Raw genomic sequence first — 23,161 nt, 5'->3', positions numbered from 1 at the left:
ACTTAACCACTGGTTTCTATGCACTGTTGTAAATTATTTATTTTCTGTAAAAAATTTTATCACGTTCAGTGTAAAACAAATCAGTAGCTACTGGGTTTGATACAAATGAGAGCAGACACTGCCACCTGCAGGATGATGAACACAAGCTGAATGTGCTAGAGATCAAATAAATAGGTAACTAAAATCTGAATGACAATAAAATAAATCTGAGAAAGAAAATAAAATTTAAGAATGTAGAAACAAGGTGCAGGAGAAAGAAAATAAGCATTTATTTAATGATACATTAAATTAAATAAAGCAGTATTTGAATAGCTACACATTTAAAAAAAAACATTTAAATGTTTAAACAGACAAATATTTTTGATGAACAGCAGAAAAATAAGAATTCAGTCTAGAACTTTAATAAAACAGCCAAACCTGCCATCTGCTGGACAAATATTGTAGCTAAATTCTAGGGACCATAGATATACGTCGATAAATATATGACAGCAAAACAATTCGGCTCTGTATTCTAAAATGTTACTGGACTTATTGCTGTACTATATTTTCAGTCTGGTAGTAATACATACAGAAACATATATTACAGCTTTCTGACATTAAGTCCTTCTCCTTAAAAATATTTGCTAATACATTGATTCTTAACATTTTAACATTATAGTATTTAACATTTTGTATTTTCAGTTGTTCATAGCAGTGTATTTTTAGACATCTTCAACACGGGTGGTAAATATTTAACCAATCACAGCCCAGATTTCCCACTGCTTTACAACCTAGCTACTAATTACCTTGAACCTTTGCCTCTTCTAATCAATGACAGAGTTTAAACATTTGCTTTAATTACTCCACCTAATTCTGGATAACAGGTAAAAGGTTACAGTTACGCAACTGTTACAGCAACTCAAATGGTGAACACGAACACAGATTTTAGGTGAGAACTCTATAACTTTTTTCCCCTGTTGCTGGTTCACAGGTGTAATAATAATAATAATAATAATATATCCTGCACAATAATAACCATCGTGTGATGCTGCCGACAGAATTAATAATGATCTGATCATCACAGATCATCAAAGATTTTAAATAGGGCTTTGTTTGGACTCCTGAAGTTTAATAAGACCTTAACAGTTACCATGTTTTGGGATTAATTGCATTTGTGGACTGTAAACAGCCTGACTTTCATGCACTCAATTATGGTCCATGGAGCAGTTGAGATAAAAGCATCACTGGCCCTACTGGAAGGAATCTATAGCCACAAGGACTGGGAATCCACCTGCAATAGGCTGGATTAACAAGGAATCAATGGCAATCAGTAAGGGGGCTGTAGATCTGCAGACAGCAAAGGGATATGGCATTAGTCTGGAAACAGCTACAGGCTACAACGATATGGGATTAGCAGGTATATATGATAAAAGGAGTGAAAAGGCTTTGTGCTTGTTGTTGTGCCCTCTTGTTTTCCTTAATCGTTGGTTCAAGTATTGGTGCAACCTATTAAACTTACAGTTTGTGATAATGATAATAATGACTGTAAATGCTGGTTTTATTCTACTTCCTAGTAAACTTAACAAAATCCTTTTTTTTGGCCCCTAAAATAATTCCCTCTACTGCCATTAAAGTTTCACATGAGTGGGGGGTAAACCACCAGGGATGACAATTATTGCAACGTTTTACTTCTGTTTTACGTACAATCACAAACCCTTCAGGATAAGCTATCGTGAGGTGAAAGTATTCTCGTGTTATTGCAGTTGCTGTTGGTTATTTATGACTTCAGACCTCCAGAGGTCATATTAATTGGAGGAACGCACTCTCCTCCCTTTGATAGGCTGGGGAGGCCTGAAGTTGTTTTCCATCCGCATCTTCTGATCGTCATCCTCTTCAGTGAACAGAAGCATTCTGAACATCCCCAGCTGCATTCAGAGGGACAGAAACATGAACTCTGGAAAAGACATTCATTTCCTGCACAACCCTTTCTCCATATTAGATGCTATAATAAGACAAATATGCAGAGTATAACTTAACAAATCCCATGAAAGGTCCAATAATCAACAACATATGCTCATCTCTAAAGCAAACCTGGCTTCCCATCTCCAAGCACACTTATACTGTAGTCATAATTCAAAAACAGATTTCTGTAAACAATTGCCTACAGCATTTGGGCAGTTTTCTGCAATAATTACTCAAACAGCAGCAGGTTTAGCAAATTTTTTAGAGGCGGTTTGATGCTGCACTGACAGCAGAACAGACGTAGGATCATCTTAGATTAATTTAGAACTTTCTAATGACCTTCTAGTGTTTCTCACTGCAAAGCTGTGGCTCACTGATGAGTTTTAATACAGCTCCATGGCAGAGATAAAACAGCTTCCTAAACTTAAAAGTACACACAAAACCAAGTTAGAGTTTGGCACTTCCTCTCTAACTCTGAGTCTACCATTATGTAGGGAAATGAAAAACAGTAATTCCTACAGGAGTAATTCCTTATTATATAAGGGCTTTTCCCTGCTGGGTCTCCATGTAAGCATTTTTCAATTAAATCCCTGTACCCATCCAGTCATCCATCAGGATAATCAGCTGGAGGGGATCAAAGGCTTGAGGAATGGAGTTATAGTCTGTGGGGCCAGTTGCCTGGCTTACATTCACCCCAAGCAATGCTACAGATATGGGTTTATAGATAGTTCATGACCAACACCCACAGTGCCTCCACCAATAAAACCTCTGGTTCCTCATGTACAATTATAGATTTGCAAAACAGGCAACTAGAGAAAATAAAGGGGGAAAAAAAATCAACAAATTAATAGAATAATCCTGAGACTGGCCAGCAGTGGCTACAAGAGACTCACAGGGGGACCTGGAAAGCGTGTGCAGGCATCCAGTTAGTTAACTTTGACATCCTGCAGTTATCAGACCTTAACTTTCTGATTAAATTCTGTGCTAAGAGGCGTGGATAAAAAAAAAATACAACTTCATGTGTGGCATGCCTCTTGAATGATAAACACGATGAACATGTTTGCTCTGGAATTTAAAATACGGCATCATAATACCAGTGCATATGATACAGCAGAGAAGAAAGCCCCACCATCACCCCAACAACCACCCAAACCTCACATACACATTCTCTTGTAGGAAACTAAGATTAAGACTAAAGTTATGACTCGAGATTTGTTAGATCTGCTTTCAGGAATGGACCCATGATCCAGTGATGCTGAACTGTGGTTTGAAAACAAAGGAAACATTGACTGGTGCAAAGATGGCAGCACATATGGACGTATGCAGCGGCACAGCGCTCCCAACTATTGTGCACCTTTTATGTTTTTACACCTTTTTGTTGAGTCTTCCTGCAATGTACTGATCACTTTCATACTTCAGGAACTAACAGACATCTGTCTCAGCTTTGAATCTGGACTTTACTTCGGACAGTATCCCACCTGAGATTGCAAGACCACTGTGTCCTGTGTGGTTTATTGTCGGGAACAGCAAGCAATGCAGACAGCGCAGGGAGAGGAAACGCAAGAGAAAAGTAGGGATGGAGAGCTTGCTATCGCTCCAGCTGCGAAAACAACACAAATCACCGCTTCCATCCTCTTCCTTACCAATGCCAGATTTACTACAACCACTTTGTCCGGAGGTGTTGTCTGCTGAAGTCGTGGCTTCATCCAAACATCCACTGCCTCATAGGAGTTACCAAGTCGGAGCCTACACCGCCAGGACCGCAAAACAAAGACTCTGATAAGGGAAGGGGTGGTGGGCTCTGTGCTTATGTGCTAGACCACCCCTTCCCCACTCCCCCTAAAGGCTATTTTTTTCTTTCTATACACTCCCTGGAGACCAGTGGAGCATAGCCAAACATAATACAGACGAAGACTCGTGGATGTCACAACGGAGTGATCAACTGGCGCTTCAATGCCTCAAGCAATACTGGCTTACAGATGAATGTAGGTCGCAATTTCTGACAGATTCACGGTTCTGTTTAATACATTCATTTTTTAACTAAACACTATGAAAAACGATCACACCTGATATTCTTCTTCTGAAGCAACGATTGTAGATCTTCTACTTTAGTAAAACAGAGCTTTTGCCAGAGTCATTACCCACTGCTGAGTACTACTTAATGATGTCTCTGAGTGGCTGTATAACAGAATGTGGAATCAATATCTATTACAGATAAGATTATTGGTGGAATATAGACTCATTTACTGTTAATGATTAATCCCCAACACAATCATGTCATGACAATATAGCCACACTTCTCCACCTCCATTTTGTAGAACAGAAAACGTTTCTAATGCAAAACAAAAGCACTGCCTAAGTTAGAAACCGGGTGTGTAAAGTGGTCACAATTGCAGCACTCACCTGCTTTTCAGACACTTCGATTGGCTCCTTCAGGATGATCCAGATAACGCTCTCGTGTAGCGGAGGTGTGGTTAGAGAGCCGAGGTAGGTCCAGTAGTGAAGACTGCTGGGAAGCAGGCACTTGGGGTTGAAACCTTTGAAATCTGTGATACTGCCCTGAAACATCAAGACAATATAGCTGCAACACTGCAAAAATGCAACTCACAGACCATTCTTCATATATATATATATATATATATATATATATATGCAATAAAATAAGTCAACAATCACAGCTAGGCTACTCACTTTATACTTCACCATGTACAGAACATCCGTTATCATGTGGAGCCATCTGTGGTCATCACCTGTCTTACATAACAGATAGATATATTTTTACACACATATGCATGCGCCACGTTTCTCACATATTATTAACTTGCACTAAGATGGTTTCATACTATCATTATCGGGCATGAGGACAGAAGATGGGATTGAGAGAAATGTCTTACTTCTAAAAAGATGCCAAGAACGGCAAGACCATCGGGCGCCGTTGATGCCTCTCCATACGTTTTGTACTTGACAGCATTCCAGTGAACTAAATGAAGCTACAAGCGAGGAAACAAAAAGAATAAGAAAAATAAGGTAAATAAATTAAGTCATGCATACCACATTGCAGCCCTTTCTGTGTGCTATAAAATAAGAGAATATCAGTATCTTTTTATGGGTATAAATATCTTTTTATAGTAAACCTGCCACTGTAGTTTAAATAAATAAGATTTTCTTTCTCTTCTAAGACAGAAGAAAGTCTGCACCACCACCTGTTACCATATACATTTTTACCAGTACACACACCCTATTATAATTATATAAGTTTTCTTAACCTGCAGTTGGCTATCAGATACTGAGATAAAGGATTTAAACTCAACAGAAACCGACCTCAGATGCAAAGCCTTTTCCTGAAACAGTGTGCTCAGAACCTTCATGTCCTTTTCCACCCCAGTGGAAATGAAATTGTTTCAGTCTGTAGGGGTTATCGAGTGGGCCTCCCTTGATCACTGTGGGAGATACAGAGAGATGTACTGTAGAGGTAAAGAAAACAAAAAAGTGTTGGTGTTTACATGCAAGCACTTCCCCATACCTTTTGTTGTTTGATTTCTCTTCGCAGGTCTCTGCCTCACAAAATTTAGAGCCCTAAAATGTTCTTCTTTGCATGCTCTTTTCAGGAGTCGCTACAGCAGAGGCTCTGCTTCTCTCTGCTCTACTTACATCTTGTCTCCTCTTTTACAACATTCATGAACCACCTCTAAGGTCTCTTCCTCCTGCCTGGCAGTCCCATATTCAACATCCTTGGTCCAATATAACCACTATCCCTCCTCTTAACATGCCCAAAACATCTCAGTCTTCCTTTAACTTGGTCTCCAAAATGCTCAACCTGAGCTTTCCTTCTGATGTACTCATTTCTGATTCTCATATGGTATAATCTCAGTGAAAATCTTAACATCTTCCGTACTGCCACCTCCAGTTCTGAGTCCTGTTTTTTGTCACCAAAGATCACAATGTAATCTGTGAACTGTGCAAATATCACAGTTCAAAGAGACTCCTGTCTGACCTCATCTGTCAACCTGTCATCAGTGTAGAAAACAAGAAGGGGTTTGGAGACAATCCATGATGTAATCTCACATCTACCTTGAATCCACCTGTGACTCCTAGCAGACGCCTCACCGCTGCCTTGTTGTCCTCATACATGTCCTATGCTTTCTCTAGAACCATGTAGACTTAGTTCAGCTCCATCTAACCTTCTCTATGCCACTCCATAGTGCCCTAAAATGACTTGTTGCATGCATAAATAAAAATAAAAGTGAATCTGAATATCTGCGAGGGCATTAGAAAATGTCCTTTTAATGAGAACACATCACAAGCTATCCTTTGTGTAGCATCACACGAACGTCTGACATCATTAGTCAACACCCAGGAGTAGGGATGGGTATCGTTTAGGTTTTATCCGATACCAGTACCAAACCGGTACTTTTGAAACGGTGCCGGTGCTTAAACGGTGCTCGAACCGGTGCTTAAAGAATGAAGAACACAAACTTTGTCCAAAAACCTCTCATGTTTAGCTGTTTTTTGTAAAAAGATAACAATGTTACCCTTTTCTGCAGCTATAGGGGATTTATGGTATCACTCTTGACTGGAAGCAGTGCTTAATCAATGGGGGGAAAAAAACACCAACTTTGTCCAAAAAACTCATGTTTAGCTGTTTCCCACTTTTTCTTTGGTCATTTTAGCTTTTTTGGTCAGGGTGAAGGGAGTATCTGCCATTAAACAAGAAGACAGCCGCATGTAACTACGACGGTGTTTGCTAGTTCACCTTACGTGCATTAATTTAATAACGTGGTTAGCCTACTCAATGTAAATTACACACAAACAACTTTAAGCTACTCGCCCAGAGAAGAACGGCTGCTGCTGCCATCATCATCGGTCATCATTTCTGCTACACTGGCAGGGCTAGGGGCCAGGACTGTACTCTTCGGGTTCTTGGGGGATGTTGCTAACTCTGGGACCGATAACAGGCACCACACCTGCAGTAGATGTGCTCAATGTGAGGTCTCGCAGCAAGCTATAAAATACAGTGCATTTCTCTGCTTTTAAAAAAAACCCGCTATGCGTCACCAGGTGTTTCATCAGATTCGAGGAGTTACCTCCTTTGCACAGTATCACCTTAAAGCACTTGTTGCAGGCTGCTGAGTTTGCATCTTTTGCTGTGAAGTACAGTCAGACTTTGACCGCTTCGCCTTTGGGCATTTTCAATCTGTAGCTCTGCTCTAAAAGAACGTACGTACCTGGGCCCGCCTACTACGCTTGCAAAGGTAAAATGATTGGCTGGAATCCAAAGCGTATGACATCACAGGAAAAAAAAGCACCGAAATAAAGCAGCGAAATGTGCACTGCTTTTCGGTCTGGTTACTACCGTTTATGTCAGAACCAGTGCCATGATACCGGTACCCATCCCTACAACAGGAGGTTTCAAATCATTAAATTTTGCAGTCAAAGCTGATATAGAAGCAAAGTCTCCAATGTCACCTATCACAGACCTCTGTGGCACCAGCTTAAGCTTCAGATGCAAATTGCCAGTCTCATGCAAAATCAAGATTAGGACATTTTGAACTTGTTTTTCAGTTTTAAAAAGGGTAAATAGTAACTTTAATCTATGCCACGATGAGAACAGGAGACCCTGCAGACTGCTTTGTGCCTGTGGTATGCATTGCTGGATGTGGACTTTTTCACTGTTATGATTGTTATTCATTGTGATGCTGCTGACATCGTTGTGACAAAAAGGATCAGATGATTCAAGGTCACATTAGCTGTGTAGGAGTGGCACAAAATGTGAAACAAGGATCAACAATATGATAATATTGTTAATAATATGTAGATATCATTTGACACCATCTACATTGTAGTGATAAATATGTATAAATGAATAATGTGCAGAGTCAGGTAGCAATGTTGTTGTAAATCCTGACCTTCGTAACGCTACTGTTAATATCTGTCTGAGGAAAGAAGAGCATAAACCTCCTGCACTTATGAATCCTGTTAGCTATTATAATTATGTTTTATTATAACAACTTTAACAGTGTGCACCTGTCTCAGTATAACTGTTTTTGGCACTCCCAAAATGTTGATTCTGTTCACCTGGATGTGGCGTTTTCAGTGGGACAAAAGTTTTGTCACTCATCCAAGTGAGTTCTGAGGAAGATGTGTAATGGCAAACAAACAACGGGTTTAGAGGATTTGTGCAGAACATTTGAAATACAGAGAAATTGTGCTAAGGTTGTAGTTGATGGCAGTTTTTTTGAGGGTGTTTTATTTCATCGTTATTATCAATATTTCAGCAAACAGTCATTTGGCTGTTTTGTGATAACCGTCAGAGCAAAACAGCCTACTTTTCCGAGCTTGTCATTCATGCTAATGTCAGGCTGGTTAACACAGATCCACCCAGTGATAAAGACAAATATTGTCATCATAACCACTGAGATCATCCAACATCATTATATTTCTTGTCCAGCAGACAGACAGTCATGCAGTTAAGTGCTGCTTGCGCTTTCCTGCAGCATAATAAGAGGCTTATTTGCAAACTGTGATAATAATCAGCTTTACATATGGTTTTTGCTTTCGAGAAATCAAGGGAAGGATTACTGGAAGTAAACTTTTAGCACAGATTTCCCCCTCGTGTAACTGGCAGCAGATGTCAGACTGAAGATCAAGTTTGTCTTCGGCTGCTATTATAGTTACACGGCAGTTATATAAACTTCTAAAAACAGATATGGGCATGTTTGTAACACATATAATCCCTGCCACTACAACAGGTATGTGGAAGGAGAATATCGTTGAAGTGAATTTAAAACAAACACACAAACAAAACAAAAGCACAATTTTCTCACCTGAACGATCATCTGAGTCATTGAACTCCACAACTACGGAGTGTCCATTGTTGGAGATGTTAATGGAGGTGCAGTGGTCATAGTTTGTCATTATAGGGCCTAGATCGCGGTCATGTGACGCCTCATTGGGGACGATATCAATTGGTGATTGCCGGTTCCCCTCCGCAACTGGGTAGTTTTTATACCATGAAGAGGGACCTATGGGAGAAACAAATATAATCAAAAACAAACACATTTACAACACACACAATTCTGCAACTACAATGATCTGCACCAGATCTGTTAGTGTGTCACCTAACAATAAACCTGCAACTAAACTAATGAAGCTTTCTCCCTCCAGGCCACAACTAAAGGCTGGTGGCATAACCTAAAACTTTGGTCTTAAACAGGTATCGGGGAATTCAGATAGACTTTCTCAATAACATTAAGGCAATGTAGCACAGCACAGAATAAGTCTGCTTAAGAACATTAGAGAGAGCAAAAATAAAAATATTACACTCTCTGTAACTCAGGGCAAATTCGACTGGACTGTCAGGCTGAGGTGAAACCGTTTATCCCTTTAAGCGTAGGGCTAATCGGGATTTAACGGCTGTCTTTAACGGCTGAGTAAAACACGAAGCACCGCAAACAGGCCGTTTATTCCAGTTAAATTGCTAATTGCCTCCACGCAGGAAAACAGTGAATGGAGCTTGCATGTTGGAACATCTCACCGTCCTCCTTCCCGTATCCCCAGTGATGTCCCGTCATTGTCCCTGTCTGCAGGTTCCAGTCGGACCAAGCGGCACTTCGTTGCGCACGTGAAGGACAGGTAGGGACATCAGCGGGTACAGCTGTTCAACAAGTTTACTGGCAAAGGGGAAGGTACCTCTTTTTGCCACGCCCACACGTGTGGGCGCGCGCACGACCATTGCATGCTAAATAGACACCTCGTTGAAAAAGAAAAATAAGCGAAATCAAGAATGTGATCTACTAAAAGGTGCCCTTTGAGAAATCTTCCTTGCACTGCTTCCATGATGTAGACATGCCAAATCAGTATTATTTAGTTTGTGCAATATTTTTTGTTAATTGCTGCTGCTTGTAGGTTTGGGATCTTTATTAAATTTAAAAAAAAAATTGTCAAATTCTTAATTAGATGTATTATTATTCATCCGAAACCTTGGCCCCGTAGAAGTTTAATGTCACATTTGAGTATTTTACTAACATACAGATGTACTGTAATCCCCCTTTTTTTCTTTAGGTATTTCTTTCTGCTTCAGCTTTATAATCTAAGCTATATACTATATTTTGTAATAATCTATTATATAGAAGAATACTTTATACTCCATACCATTTATTAAGACCCAAGTAATTACAATCATAAACAACTGCATGGTCCAGTGATATAATCTGTATGATTCTTACAGAAGCCATTTTATATGAGTGAGGTATTAGGTATTGAAAATATATTTTGATTTTTACACAGGTTGCACTAATAATAGGTTTACTTAAGTTAAAAGACTGAAAGACTATTTAACTGTGCAAATAATTATGTTTAAACTCCTCTGTAGAATTACTTTTCAGGTAATAAAACTGTAACTGTTTTTTGTGAGTAACATCATCTCTAAACCATACATCACAGCAAGTCTCACTGCCATCTTGTAAACCTTCATTTTCACTCTTTCTGCTATCCTTCTGTCATAAATCACCCCAACACTCGTCTCCAGTCACTCCACCCAGCCTGAACTCTCTTCTTCACTCTCTTGTGCACTTGTTTGGTACCTTGGTTGACCCCAGGTATTTAAACTCTGGGTATTTAAAATCATGTAACTTCACTACTCTTTGCATGTGCAAAGTCTCCCTCTTGTTCACACACACACACACACACACACACACACACACACACACACACACACACACACACACACACACACACACACACACACGTATTCGGTCTTGCTTCTACTTTAATTCCTCTTCTCTCCACACCTCTACCTCTCCAGGCTCTCATCCACCATCTCCCTGCTCTCACCACAGATCACAATGTCATCTGAAAACAGCATAGTACACAGAGACTCCTGCCTGACCTCATCTGTCAACCTGCTCATCACCATAGCAAACAAAAAGGGCTTCAGATGTGTAATGTGTCGTCTGTAACTACTACATCTAACAGACAAATTCATTAAAATCCCTGATAGCTACCCGAAATCAAAGGGGAAAAACAGAAAATAGTGAGAAAATAGTGATGAATGAGAATATGCACAACATAAATATACAGATATAAACGTTTTGGAATCATTAAATATGTTATTTCTAACACAATATTAATTATAACGCTGTTGATCTGCGTCGAAAGTGCAAGAGCGGATTTTCGAGCAGGCACTTTTGTGTCGAATCTGGCGCTGAGGAAGTCAATTTACGTTCGTTAACGTCACTCAACACATAGCTATCATGGCATCCACCAAAGCATCGAAAGAGCAAAAATACGACCGGCAGCTCAGGTTAGTTTAAACAACAGCGTAGTTTTCACAAAGAAATAACATCCCTCTCGCTAAGCGTGTGAAAACATGAGAGGTCACAGCAGCAACGCTGTTGGGGCAAAAGTGCTGAAGCTAGCTAGCGTTAGCTTGCTATGAGAGTTGCAGTTGAAATAAGCACCGGCGAGCTAATGCGTTAGTAAGCCGTAAGAGTGATGTGACTGATGTGATGTTATGCTCTTTGTTTCTGTGAGGGCTCAGGTGTCACCCTGTTTGAACGTATTTATGAACAGCTCTTGATGGTTTAACAGGTGTAATAATACAGGGCTGTCGATGAGGGTGAATCTTTCTTACCAGCAGCCGAGTCATTCTGGGAAAAGTAGCTCACTGTGTTTGTATAGCAAGTGAGGATAAATGGCAACAAATGTCCGTGTTGTGCTGTGTGCTTTCAGGCTGTGGGGTGACCACGGCCAGGAAACACTGGAAAATGCACACGTGTGTCTCATAAACGCCACGGCGACGGGAACGGAGATACTGAAGAACCTCGTACTTCCAGGTGAACAGATTTTCCTCAGTGTTAGTGACCTTGCTGCAGGTGATGGTGAAAACATCTGACTGAATGAATTGTTCTGTGTGTCAGGTATTGGAGCATTCACTATAGTAGATGGGCACACAGTCACAGGTGAAGATGTTGGAAACAAGTAAGTGGTCATGTTTAGCTTAAAAGCATTTTTATTCTATCAGTTTTACTTGCCTGCTTGCAGCTGACCTCTTAATCTCATTTTGCAGCTTTTTCCTCAGCAAAGACAGCATTGGAAAGGTATGTGTTGCTGACAGTTTCCATTTTCTCCCAACAGCTCTGTTGTTCTTTTGTTGAAGTACGCAGTGTATTTCCATATTTGTTTGAGTTCTTATTGTAGTTTTTGTGCTGCAGAACAGAGCACAGGCTGCCACCGAACTGCTGCAAGAGCTGAACAGTGATGTCTCTGGAAACTTTGTCGAGGAGGTTGGTGTTGCTTCCCTTCTCAAGGCAGTCTTGGCTGTTTGTAATCACGTGTACTGTCTGTAATCACATGGCAGCATGATTACACACACAAAAAAAACTACCAAAATGAATTTCATGTAACTTATCACTATGGCTGTATCCAGTTATTTTTATTTAAATGTGTTGCACAGCTATTTTATTTTCAGCTAAAGATCATGAGATCATAACAAGATTTACCAACTTGGTTCAAATAATTTACCAAGAGGTCAATGTCTGAGCAATAGTTAAGTGTATGGTGAAAATATTTGACAACATGCCAGTATTAACCACATTAACTTTTCCAGCTGTTTGTTTTCTAAACCTTAATAATGTTTCAGTAGAAATTTAAAACATCCGCAGTGTTTGTGATGTTGAAATGAAGATCTTTCTCCACCATTATACCAAGACAAATTCCACAAACTGGACAATAAACCTAACTCTGATTCAGATGAATGAAACACATGGTTTGTGAATTTATGACTTTTGCCACTCTGAAGCCTCTTGTAATTTCTGTCACACCTGCAGGGTCCAGATAAGCTTTTGGACAACGATTCAGAATTTTTCCACAGGTTTACCATAGTCATTGGTGTCCAGCTACCAGAAAGGTATGAGATTATCTTAATCCTTGCATTCATTTACAGTGCTGTGCTAAAATCTTGATCCACCTGTCATTTCTTTATACTGTGCTGGGAAAATAGAAAATTGGTGCAGTGTTTTGAAACAATGTACAAACATACATAGAAATGCAATGTATAAGGAAAAAACAGTTTGTGCAATTCTAACAAGCTTGAAAGTCAACATTTGGTCTGACCACCTTTATTCTTCACCACAGCCTGAACTTTCTTAAGTAAGCTTTCTTGTCATTTCTTTAAGTAGTTGAGGAATAGTTCTGCAGGCTTCTTGAAGCACATTAAAAAATTGTTCATGGTGATGAAGAGCTTTGAATGATGAAGATGATCCCACACTGCTTCAATAATGAGGTCGGGGCTCGGGGTGAGCCAGTCCCCAACTGTTTTGCTTTTACTACAGTTCAGTGTGTTTGGGATCATTGTTACACTGAAATATGAGGAACGGAAGCTGATGCCAATTTTCCCTATTTCCTAAGGATATGACTTTCAGATACTGTTTATCTGCTGTCACAGTCACTTCTTGCCCTCTTCCACCTGGACATATTCGGCACCTTTCAAGGACTCTTAGGTTCTTTTGAAGTCACTTTGGTGGTTCAAAAAAATTTTTTTTATGTTGGTCAAACTGTGTTCTCTTTGGCATTTCATAGGTCCAACTACAGTGATTTGGAAATTGTTTAAAAAAGATACAAGAAAGTCTGATTCCTTGGAAGCAGAATGATTCAAGCCTTTTCCACTGTACTGTAATACTGTAACAAAGAGCTGATGAAGAAAACTACGGCAGTCCATAAGTCATTTATTCTTAGAGAACCTTCATACATATCTATTGCAAGATTTTCCAATCAAATTAAACATACTTCATTGTCTACCTGCTTTTAATATATGCTTTTTGCTTTTATGTAAAATGTTAACTCTTTTTGCAGAAAGTTTCAGGACTGAATTTTCTTGCTGGTTTTATTTTCTGTCTAAATATCTACACATCTTTTCAAATCCAACAGCACGTGTTTGAGGCTCGGCTCAGTTCTTTGGAGTGCCTCTGTACCTTTCCTAGTCTGTAAGACCTACGGCCTCATTGGCTACATGAGACTGGTGGTGCAGGAGCATACAGGTAAGTTGCTCTTAGCAGCAGTTTTCTTCTTTAAATCCTTTTTATAGTCTTGGCATTCTACAGTTGGTATGTCTAACCCGATAAGTTCACTTTTCAGTGAACAGTGAACTTGGTAGGAACATAGCCTATTTATGTAGTAATATTTCACAAGTTACACAGTATATTTAAGAGTACTGACATGACACTAATATTGAATTTTTCTGCATCTCTCTTCAGTGATTGAATCTCACCCAGACAATGCCTTGGAGGATCTAAGGTTGGACCAACCCTATGCTGAATTTCAGAACCACATTAAGTCATATGATCTTGACAGCATGGAGAAGAAGGTATGTTTCATTTGTGCATGCACATCATTCAAATGATGCCAGGGTTACACATCTAATCATCTTCCTTGCTGTTCTTTATTTAATCCGTAGGATCACAGTCACACACCGTGGATAATCATTGTTGCTAAATACCTGGAGAAATGGCTCAGTGAGGTGCAGTATTACATTTTTCTTTTGCTTCTCTAGTGCCAAAATGTCTGACAGCTTCTTTAGCATTTCTGTTGCTGTGCAGAAGAATCTAATTCTGCTTTTGCTGTTTGTCATTGTAGCATAATGGTCAGCCACCAAAAAACTACAAGGAGAAGGAGGCCTTCAGACAGCTCATTCGGGAAGGTACTTGTGGACCTGTGAAGATAATTGTGGACTTTTTCTCTTCATTTTATGTATACTATTTCTCTTTTTTTTTTCTTTCAGGGATCAGGAAGAATGAGAATGGTGTCCCAGAGGATGAGGAAAACTTTGAGGAAGCTATTAAGAATGTCAATACTGCTTTAAATCCTACCAAGGTGAGAAAATTTAAAAGCTCTTGGCTTCCTTAAGAGCTATCTTGTGTCCCACACAGCATATCTCACTTTTAACCCCCACCCCTCCATAGTTTAGTCTATTAAGACTTGTGAAATCTCTTGCTTCTGCAGATTCCTAGCGCTGTTGAAGACATCTTCAATAGTGAGCAGTGTAAAAACATCACAGCACAGGTTGTAATTTTTGCCCAATCTTTCCTATAAAAAAGTACATATTTTAAGGTGTTTGCTTTTAATCTGTGAAGTATTTCTTGTATGTGTTTGTTTAGAGTCCGTCCTTCTGGGTGATGCTGCGAGCTGTCAAAGAATTTGTTCACAACGAGGGAAATGGAAGCCTACCCGTACGAGGAACCATACCTGACATGATTGCAGATTCTCAGAAGTTTATCAACCTTCAAAATGTGTAAGTGGGGAAATATGTGGGTGCTCACTGTTTAATTAAACAAGAGCAACAGAAATCAACTCAACAGTTCTGCATTTATTGATACATACTTGCCATTTGTGGGTGGTTTGGCTTCTTATTTGTGTTTTATTACAGTTACAGGGAAAAGGCCATGCAGGATGCAGCAGCTGTTTCTAAACATGTAGAATCTCTGTTACAGTCTGTTGGAAAGGTATGGCGCAAAGCTGTGGAGTCAGTATAAAGCTTATATTTCTAAATTTAATACATAATTAAGTACTGCGGACTCAGTAGCTGTTTTTAAAAAACAACTCAAAACTCACCTTTTTAAAACTGCTTTTGGTTAATTTTTTGCCTTTTTTATTTTCTCTTTTTTAAATCTTTTTATGACTTGTAATCTTATGTGGAGCACTTTGTGATTCTGTCTTGAAAGCTTTAATTTAATTTAAATTTAATAATGAAATTAACATCTAGTGTGCTTAAAACAGTGCAGCAATCAGACTAGTATGCTAGTCTGGAGAAGTATATGGTACCGTTTTTTAAAAAAGTCATATCACAGCACGTTTTTATCACAGGTACATTTGTAGATCCTTCATCTCCATCCAAATAAGTTTAATTCATCAGCAAAGCCAAGAGTGATGAAGTTAATGCTTTTTCTACTAGAACCTAATATCTCCATCATGTGTCTTTTCTCTTTAGTCTGGCAGGGAGTCATGATATGATTGAGCTATAGAGTTTGCACTCACATGCTCAGTATGGCAGTTTCACCATTTAATTTGACTAAAAACTGGATTCCTACAGTACTTAATTCTGCTTACGTTTTTTCCACTAGCCAGCAGAAAGCATTCCTGAGAAGGACATCAAACTGTTCTGTAAGCACTATGTTCTTTTATCAACAACCATTCACTGTGTGTGTGCACGTGTCAAAAGATGGATAAATACCATGTGTGTTTTTGAGGGGGCCCAGTTTTTATTGCTGTTCAGCTGGGCCCCGTTTAATTGTGTTGTGTAAAACCTGGAAGTTAGTTATAATTGATCAACTTCAAATAACATGGCTTTCAGATATGACTATTCATGGTAATTTAATTATTATTGATTTTACTCATGCCCTCCAGTGAGCTTTATTAACATCCATATGATATTAACATTGTCATATGTGAAACAAAGCTGCACAGTGCCATACATTCATTTGTAAAAATGAAAGTCTGTCATGTGTTGCTTTACTGATATAGTCTCTATTTCCTCTGAGCCAGCATGTGTTATTCTGTTACTTTTTCCTCTCTAAGGACTCATTGGAAGTGGAGCGTGATATAATCTCTTTGTGACACCTGCTTCATGTGAGGCTAGTCATTTCCTAACTGTAGATATTTGTGTTTAGGTAAGAATGCATCCTTTCTGCGGGTGGTGCGCTGCAGGTCTCTGGCTGAAGAATATAGTGCGGATACAGTAAACAAAGATGAAATCAGTAAGTTGGGGATTCATTTTCTCTTAGAGTAAACTCTTATGTTGGAGTCACGTCATGTTCTTCTGGTTGCAACAAAGCCTACTTTTGTATTAACATCAGCTGCCTCCCCACAGCCTCCTGCATGGACAGTCCAGATAGCGAGATGGTCTTCTACCTCATGCTTCGAGCTGTTGATCGTTTCTATCAGCAGCACTCTCGCTACCCAGGTATGAAGTGCTTTAAGCTTTCCTCAACGAGGAAAGGAATATTGATGAAGCTTTGGATATGTAAATACATACTAATGTGGCCACTGACCATTAAGAAAAGAATAGCTGCTGCAACATTAAGAATCTCATCCAGTTTGTATACAGTCAGCATCTAAGCTATAGTCTTAAAAAGAGGGGGGGAAAAGGCTTGCAGGGGAGAATACTTCTCGTCTTTTATTAAACCATGCTTTCACCAGGTTGGACAATTCTTTTTCCTTCAGAAATGTCTTCATTCTTCATGGCACAGATTCAAAATGGTGCTGGAAACATATCACACAGATATCTTTGATCATATTGCCATGATGGCCCAAAGTGTGCCAAAGAAAATATCCCCCACATCCTTACACTACCACCGCTAGTCTGAACTGTTGAAACAGGGCAGAATGGATCCATGCTTACATGTTGTTTGCTAGATTCAAAATTTGGTGCAACAGAAGTCAAGATTCATCAGACCAGGAAACATGTTAGAACCTCTTCAGTTGTCCCCGGTTGTAGATCCCGTGTGAAGCTGACAGGAGTGGCACCCGCTGTGGTTTCTGCTGCTGTAGCCAATCTGCTGCAAGCATTGAAGTTTTGTGTATTCAGAAATGCTTCTCTGCATACCTCGGTTGCAACTTAATGGTTATTTGAGTTACCATTGCCTTTCTATCAGCTTGAAGCCGTCTGGCCATTCTCCTCAGACTGCTGACATCAGCAGCCTACTGCCCACTGGATATTTCTTTTTTAAAAGCCATTATTTGTAACCCTCTCTGATGATTGTGCAGGAAAATCCAAGTAGATCAGCAGCTGATACACCCTTTTAAAGTTAAAGCCCCTTTGTTTTTCCCCTTTCTGATGCTCAGTTTGGACTTCAGCAATTCACTTTGACCATATCTACATGCTTGAATGCACTGAATTGCTGCCATGTGACTGGTTGGTTAGATATTTGTATTAATGAGCAGTTGAACAGCTGTACCTAACAAAGTGGGCAGTTAGTGTATGCTACAGTCTGATTTTACTTCCTGCTGATGCCAGAATACAGAAACAGAACTGATTTCTTTATTCTCACGTCTTTTTTTCCCCTGTGTTTACTCTCTTTAGGCGTTTATAACTACCAGGTGGAGGAAGACATTAGCAAACTGAAGGCCTGTGTGAACAGCCTACTGCAGGAGTACATCCTCAATGTCAACATCAAAGACGACTATATCCATGAGTTGTAAGTCGAGGCCAAAGCTGGATGTGCTGTTTTGAGTAATTGTTTCAAAAACACATAAGCAAATATTTGCTTTCTGTTTATACATCTGCAGCTGTCGATATGGAGCGGCAGAGCCACACACAGTTTCTGCATTTTTGGGAGGTAAAGTTTCGATTGATTCCTACAGCATTTCTTTGTGAAACAGTGCTGATGAGTAAGATATATCTGTTCAAATCTTTCATTACGTTTTATTTTAGGATCAGCTGCTCAGGAGGCCATAAAGATTATCAGCCACCAGTTTGTGCCATTTAACAACACTTTCATTTACAATGCAATGTCACAGACGTCAGCCACGTTGCGCTTGTGAGTACGATTACTGAAGCTGCTTACGGAAAATATGAGAGAAAAATGGCACAAGGATAAGCAGGAGTGTAAGAGATCAAACTGTAAAACTGGACATTGGGATTTGATTTTTACTAACATGCATATGCTTAAACCTAGAAGTGCTTCTCACTGAGAAGAAGCATTTTAGACTGAACTGTCAGTTCATAGTGTTTCAGCTTCTTCTCAAAGTTCTTAAAATGCGGGAAATCAAGATATCACCCATCACATACTTTCTGTTAAGCAGACCTTTAAGCCAGAAATGAAACTGTCAGATTCCAAACCTCAATGTAGTATTTTCATCTGAAATTCGGCATTTATGGATGAGGTATTACAGTGTAGTGGCACTTTGTATACATTAGTCACAACTGTCTTATTGTATTTGGAACAAGCAATGTAAAACTTGTAGTGTTGAACTGTCTTGTATTGCGATAAAACATTAAACAATTTATTTGATGTGTTTTGGGGGTTTTTTTGTGTGTTTTTTATTATCAGTAAATCCTCTGTGTCTTCATCTCACTCACCAACCTAAGTCACATATGGGTTCACCTCTGGAAAACACTTAAAGTGACTTGTTTTGTTTTACAATGATTTCAGTTCTTCATCCTGAATAAATGTTTGATGACTAACGTGAGCTTCTTGAGAGGCCTGTAATGTGACCCCTGGAAAGATCCACATGAAACCGCTGTGGTATTTTTATGAGGGTTTGTTAACATTATCTTTACTCAACACTAGATGGCACTCCTCTTTTTTTTTTTTTACCATTTGTTGGTCATCATGTAGTTGCAAGTTTATTTAACATTCCTGCACAGTGACCAGTACCTGGATGCTGACCTTTGGATACAGACTGAGTTTGACTTAATCAGAGGTAGGATGTTAACAAAAAACCTTTAGTGTTAACGATTAACCAGTGTGTTGTTTCTCAGCAGCTCTTTTTAGATACTGTGCAGTGTGGAGCACACTGGTCTTTCTTTTCAGAGCGATCTAATATGTAGCACAGCCTTGCGAGGTGGTTATGTGATATAACTGGTGCACAGGGTAAGGTTTTCTTTTTCCAGACTTGAGTTGGATGGAAATTTAACCTTAACAGACCTCTTCTCCTCTCCAAATCTCCCCATGTAGATATCTGTCAGAGACTCTCACTCACATACCCCCCGTCACCGTCTGTCTGAGAAGGATAGAGCAGGTTGCCAAGAACTACTCTGGCCATTTTCTAAATCAAGAATTTGTCCGTTCCCTCTTAGAGATTATCACAGCTCCATCCAGCCGCTGCCTCTAAGAGTACCACGCTGTAACAGTCCCCTGTACAGTGAAATTCTTTCTTTGCTGTCCACAGATGCCACGCAGAATACATAAGTAGAGTAAATGATCATTTCAAAACAATAGAAACAGCTATAAACTACACTAAGTACAATAAAAGACAATAGAAATATAAGATATGAAAAATATATACAAATAAATTCAGTTTATTCACAGGTATCCATGCAAACATGTAATGTTCAGCGCTGGTTATACTAGGATGTCTTCGTTTCTGCTTCATACTGTCAGAGTGACAACAGTAACTCATGTGTCCTCTTGTAACCCAAGGCCCCCACTCATGTAAGAATGTCAACTGATAAGAGATTACAGAAACGAATAAGCAAAGAAGAGCTTTTTATCTGACGCAACAGACCAGCCGTTTGTGTTTTTTAAACCTTTTTTTTCTCTATTGAAGGATTCAGGGTATAAAAATTCAAGTATTCAAGTAAAAATTGCAGGACATGTTGCTATGATAAAGGGAAGGGTATCATGTAAAGCCGCTTTAAAATCCAACTAAATACTTCTACCTAAATAAATATTAGAAACAAAATGACACAATTAGTCAACTTCAGTCAAAATAGTACTTTGTCCTGTAAGAAATATCACCTATGCTTCATCACGAGATCCCTAAAAAATGTTGATTATACAGTTTTGTTAACAGTGGCGCAGATTGTAATTGCGTCATAGTTTACCACTGACACACACACAGCAAGCAGTCCTCCTTCTGCAGTGGTTGTAGGCAAACTAACATGTTTGCTTTTCAGTTGCCAGTGATTTGTTTGGTAAATTGACGGCTTTGAAAAGAACTGAAACTGCATTATTTAAATATGGTTGAGTGAAACAAGTGCAAACGCACATTAGTCTTGAAACACATATTAAGCACAATATAAACCCAGGGGTAGAGCGACCCCTCACACTGTAGCAAACAAATATGTGATCACAAGATCAGAAGTTAATCACATCTGTTGCACACACTGATTATCTGGACCTCAGCTTGCAAGTGTTTTATCTTGAAGCTACAGCAGAGGCCCCACACTGGAGACGTGAGTGTGTTAGGGGCCGTGGGTCAAAGGAGGTGGTCGTTAACGCTAAAATCAATCTGTAAATGAGTGGCAAAGTCTGCACAATGAGGATTCTGGCTGAAAGCTTCTAGCAACAAATGGAGAGCAAGGGCGGAGGGAACTGCATGAGTCAGCGTAAGGAAATGAAGAAAACTGCACAGTAAAGGTGGCAGATTTATGGGCACATCCCCCACACGGACGAGGGACTACTGTCCCCTTTGTCACATAATATGTCACTGGATAAAAGGTTGCATTTAGCACACACGTCACTAACAAAGTCAGAGTGAAAAGTGAAAGCGGTGAAAGAAAAAACCTGCAGCACTCGAGGATAATGTTCTCTGATTGTTCAGGGCTGTTACTTTGAGTGATTTACCTGGCAGATATTCAACTTGTTCACCTCTTCGTGAGACCTGGGCTGAATTAAAAACAGTGCAGAGTGGAGTGTTGAATGTGTTTGCAGGAGGACTGCAGGAGGACTGCAGGAGGCCGGCATACTTTAAACCTCCTAGAGGTCTGCCGAGGGTTCTCTCCATTCTTCCTCTAAACAGAAGGAGCTGCATGCTTGGATTTAACAACTTTGCTTTCTTAAGAATGTACCTAACTTATATTTCAGTATTGTGTTGATTTGACTGGTGTAAACGGCTCACTTTTGACGAAGGAGCTGTAAAGCTTGTTCATTTGAGTAAAGCAAGCTTGCAACTGTGTTCCTGGAAACAGCCAGCTGGTTTGTTACACAGAACCACCTGCCGTGTGTTCCTTCAAAGGTTTTAGGAAAGGGCAACCGTTAGTCTATCTGTGTGTACCAGCTAACTTAAGGAACCACAGAAAGTGAAAAATGGGAAAGAGAAAAAGGAAGTTCGAAAGATAGATAAGTTGGCATCAGTACAGGCAACGTGTCTACTTTATTGTCACTGTAGCTGTGACCTTATTGGTCAGTAGTTCCTGAGAGGACACAGATTGGTCCCTCACGAGGTAGACTATTTTATTGTGATGTTGCACGAAATAAGCTGCCTCACAAAGTAAAGTGGAGGACTCGGAAGAAGTCTCCTTGCATGACGTGTGATCAGGGTGTTTAGCAGTTTCCCAATGGCAGAAATGCTCCTGGTTCAAACATCTTGGTCAGCCGTGACCTTTCTTTTTGAAGTTGTCTTCTTTAGGTTCTCTTTGAGCACTCTGGTTCCTCCCACAGTCCAAAAACATGTTTGTTATGTCAACTGGTGATTATATAAGGATCAGAATAAAAGGTTACAAGCATGTATGGGTGTGTATGGTTGTGTTCACCCTGTAATGGATGGACCATCTGTCCAAAGTACCCATTTCCTACCTATGACACTTCTAATAGGCCTCATCCTACCCTGAACATTGAGTTGGATAAGTGGTTAAGAAAGTGGATGAATGGGGTTAAAAACAGTTTCAAGATTCACAAACACATCTTTAGAGAATACATTTGCCATCTACACAACCTACTAGGAAATCCAAAGCTCTGCAATTTGATTTTGCTGACCACTTTTTGAACTTAAAATGCAAACCTAAGAGAGCATGTGGTGAGTGATCACACCAGCTGGTATGCCAGTGGGTTACACAGATTTTCCAAACTTTGCCTTTAGTTTGCTCTCAACCGCAGGAGGAACGCTTTCTGTCTTTATTTCATACGGTAGTGACACTGTTGTGATCACAAAATGAGTCCACAGACAGGCAGACGTATAAACACTCAGTCGTGTGTGTTAGTCTTTGTGTTGCTGGAGTTTGCAGAACGATATTTTACCATGAAGATACACAAACACAGGCTACACGAATTCACAGGTGCAAGCAAACACCAGTATTAAATATTATATGTTAAGATAAGGATATCTGACATTGGGAGTTACAAACGCATTCGTCTGAAAAAAATGTGCAATAAGAGTAGAGCTCACTGGATAATTTCTTTTTCAAACCATTCTCTGTAAACCCTAGAGATGTTTGTGAGGGAAAATCCCAGTAGATCAGCAGTTTCTGGTCTGAAGCACTCAGACGTGTCTGTTTGGCCCCAACAACCATGCTACATTCAAATACACTTGAATCGCCTTTATTCCTCATTCTGATATTCGATTTGAACTTTACGGGTCATCTCGGCCATGTCTGCATGCCAATGAGTTGCTGTCATGTAATTGGCTGACTATTTACATTAAAAAGACCAAGCAGCGTGTTTGTATTACTTTCCCAGCTTTGCAATCTAAAACGGTAAACTCTAATTAAGGGAGGTTTTTATATTTATTATGATCTAAATATTGCTATCAGCATGTTCTGATTTAGATTTGATTTTTATTATTTAAA

At 39.6% G+C, this 23,161-nt stretch overlaps 2 protein-coding genes across 3 annotated transcripts; one reads left to right on the top strand and one right to left on the bottom strand.

Annotated features, from left to right (window-relative positions):
* Window positions 1–251: 251 nt before the first annotated feature.
* Window positions 252–11,614, bottom strand: ca7 (carbonic anhydrase 7). 2 transcript variants are annotated; one of them, XR_436536.3, is made up of 9 exons: window positions 11,573–11,614; window positions 9,476–9,691; window positions 8,766–8,963; window positions 5,263–5,381; window positions 4,836–4,931; window positions 4,633–4,695; window positions 4,345–4,500; window positions 3,585–3,687; window positions 1,818–1,904 (listed from the first exon to the last, which is right to left on the bottom strand). XR_436536.3 is itself a non-coding variant. In XM_006780308.3 (8 exons), exons 2-8 carry the CDS (start codon window positions 9,510–9,512, stop codon window positions 1,785–1,787), a joined length of 789 nt encoding a protein of 262 aa, XP_006780371.1. In that variant the 5' UTR covers window positions 9,513–9,691; window positions 11,573–11,614; the 3' UTR covers window positions 252–1,784. The 2 variants fall into 2 exon arrangements, 1 of the variants encoding a protein (XP_006780371.1); XM_006780308.3 differs by lacking the exon at window positions 3,585–3,687 and having other exon boundaries at window positions 252–1,904.
* On the top strand, window positions 11,137–18,949 carry nae1 (nedd8 activating enzyme E1 subunit 1). Its single transcript, XM_006780307.3, has 20 exons — window positions 11,137–11,242; window positions 11,671–11,774; window positions 11,859–11,919; window positions 12,008–12,038; window positions 12,153–12,224; window positions 12,768–12,847; window positions 13,867–13,976; window positions 14,193–14,302; window positions 14,393–14,455; window positions 14,572–14,635; window positions 14,717–14,808; window positions 14,938–14,997; window positions 15,093–15,226; window positions 15,362–15,437; window positions 16,056–16,095; window positions 16,602–16,688; window positions 16,802–16,894; window positions 18,014–18,128; window positions 18,220–18,269; window positions 18,365–18,949. Exons 1-20 carry the CDS (start codon window positions 11,193–11,195, stop codon window positions 18,472–18,474), a joined length of 1,602 nt encoding a protein of 533 aa, XP_006780370.1. The 5' UTR covers window positions 11,137–11,192; the 3' UTR covers window positions 18,475–18,949.
* The last annotated feature ends 4,212 nt before the right edge of the window (window positions 18,950–23,161 follow it).

This window comes from Neolamprologus brichardi, chromosome 1, assembly GCF_056152115.1.
Source record: "Neolamprologus brichardi isolate AB-2024 chromosome 1, ASM5615211v1, whole genome shotgun sequence".
Lineage (NCBI taxonomy): Eukaryota > Metazoa > Chordata > Actinopteri > Cichliformes > Cichlidae > Neolamprologus > Neolamprologus brichardi.
This window is presented reverse-complemented; position numbering and strand designations above follow the sequence as displayed.

Coding starts and splice junctions, on each gene's coding strand:
- ca7 (XM_006780308.3), bottom strand. CDS start 9,512: ATGACGGGACATCACTGGGGATACGGGAAGGAGGACG. Junction 8,964..9,475: donor GGGATACGGGAAGGAGGACG/GTGAGATGTTCC, acceptor TTTCTCCCATAG/GTCCCTCTTCATGGTATAAA. Junction 5,382..8,765: donor TGACTCAGATGATCGTTCAG/GTGAGAAAATTG, acceptor TATCTCCCACAG/TGATCAAGGGAGGCCCACTC.
- nae1 (XM_006780307.3), top strand. CDS start 11,193: ATGGCATCCACCAAAGCATCGAAAGAGCAAAAATACGACCGGCAGCTC. Junction 14,456..14,571: donor TGGAGAAATGGCTCAGTGAG/GTGCAGTATTAC, acceptor TTGTCATTGTAG/CATAATGGTCAGCCACCAAA. Junction 18,270..18,364: donor AGTTTCTGCATTTTTGGGAG/GTAAAGTTTCGA, acceptor GTTTTATTTTAG/GATCAGCTGCTCAGGAGGCC.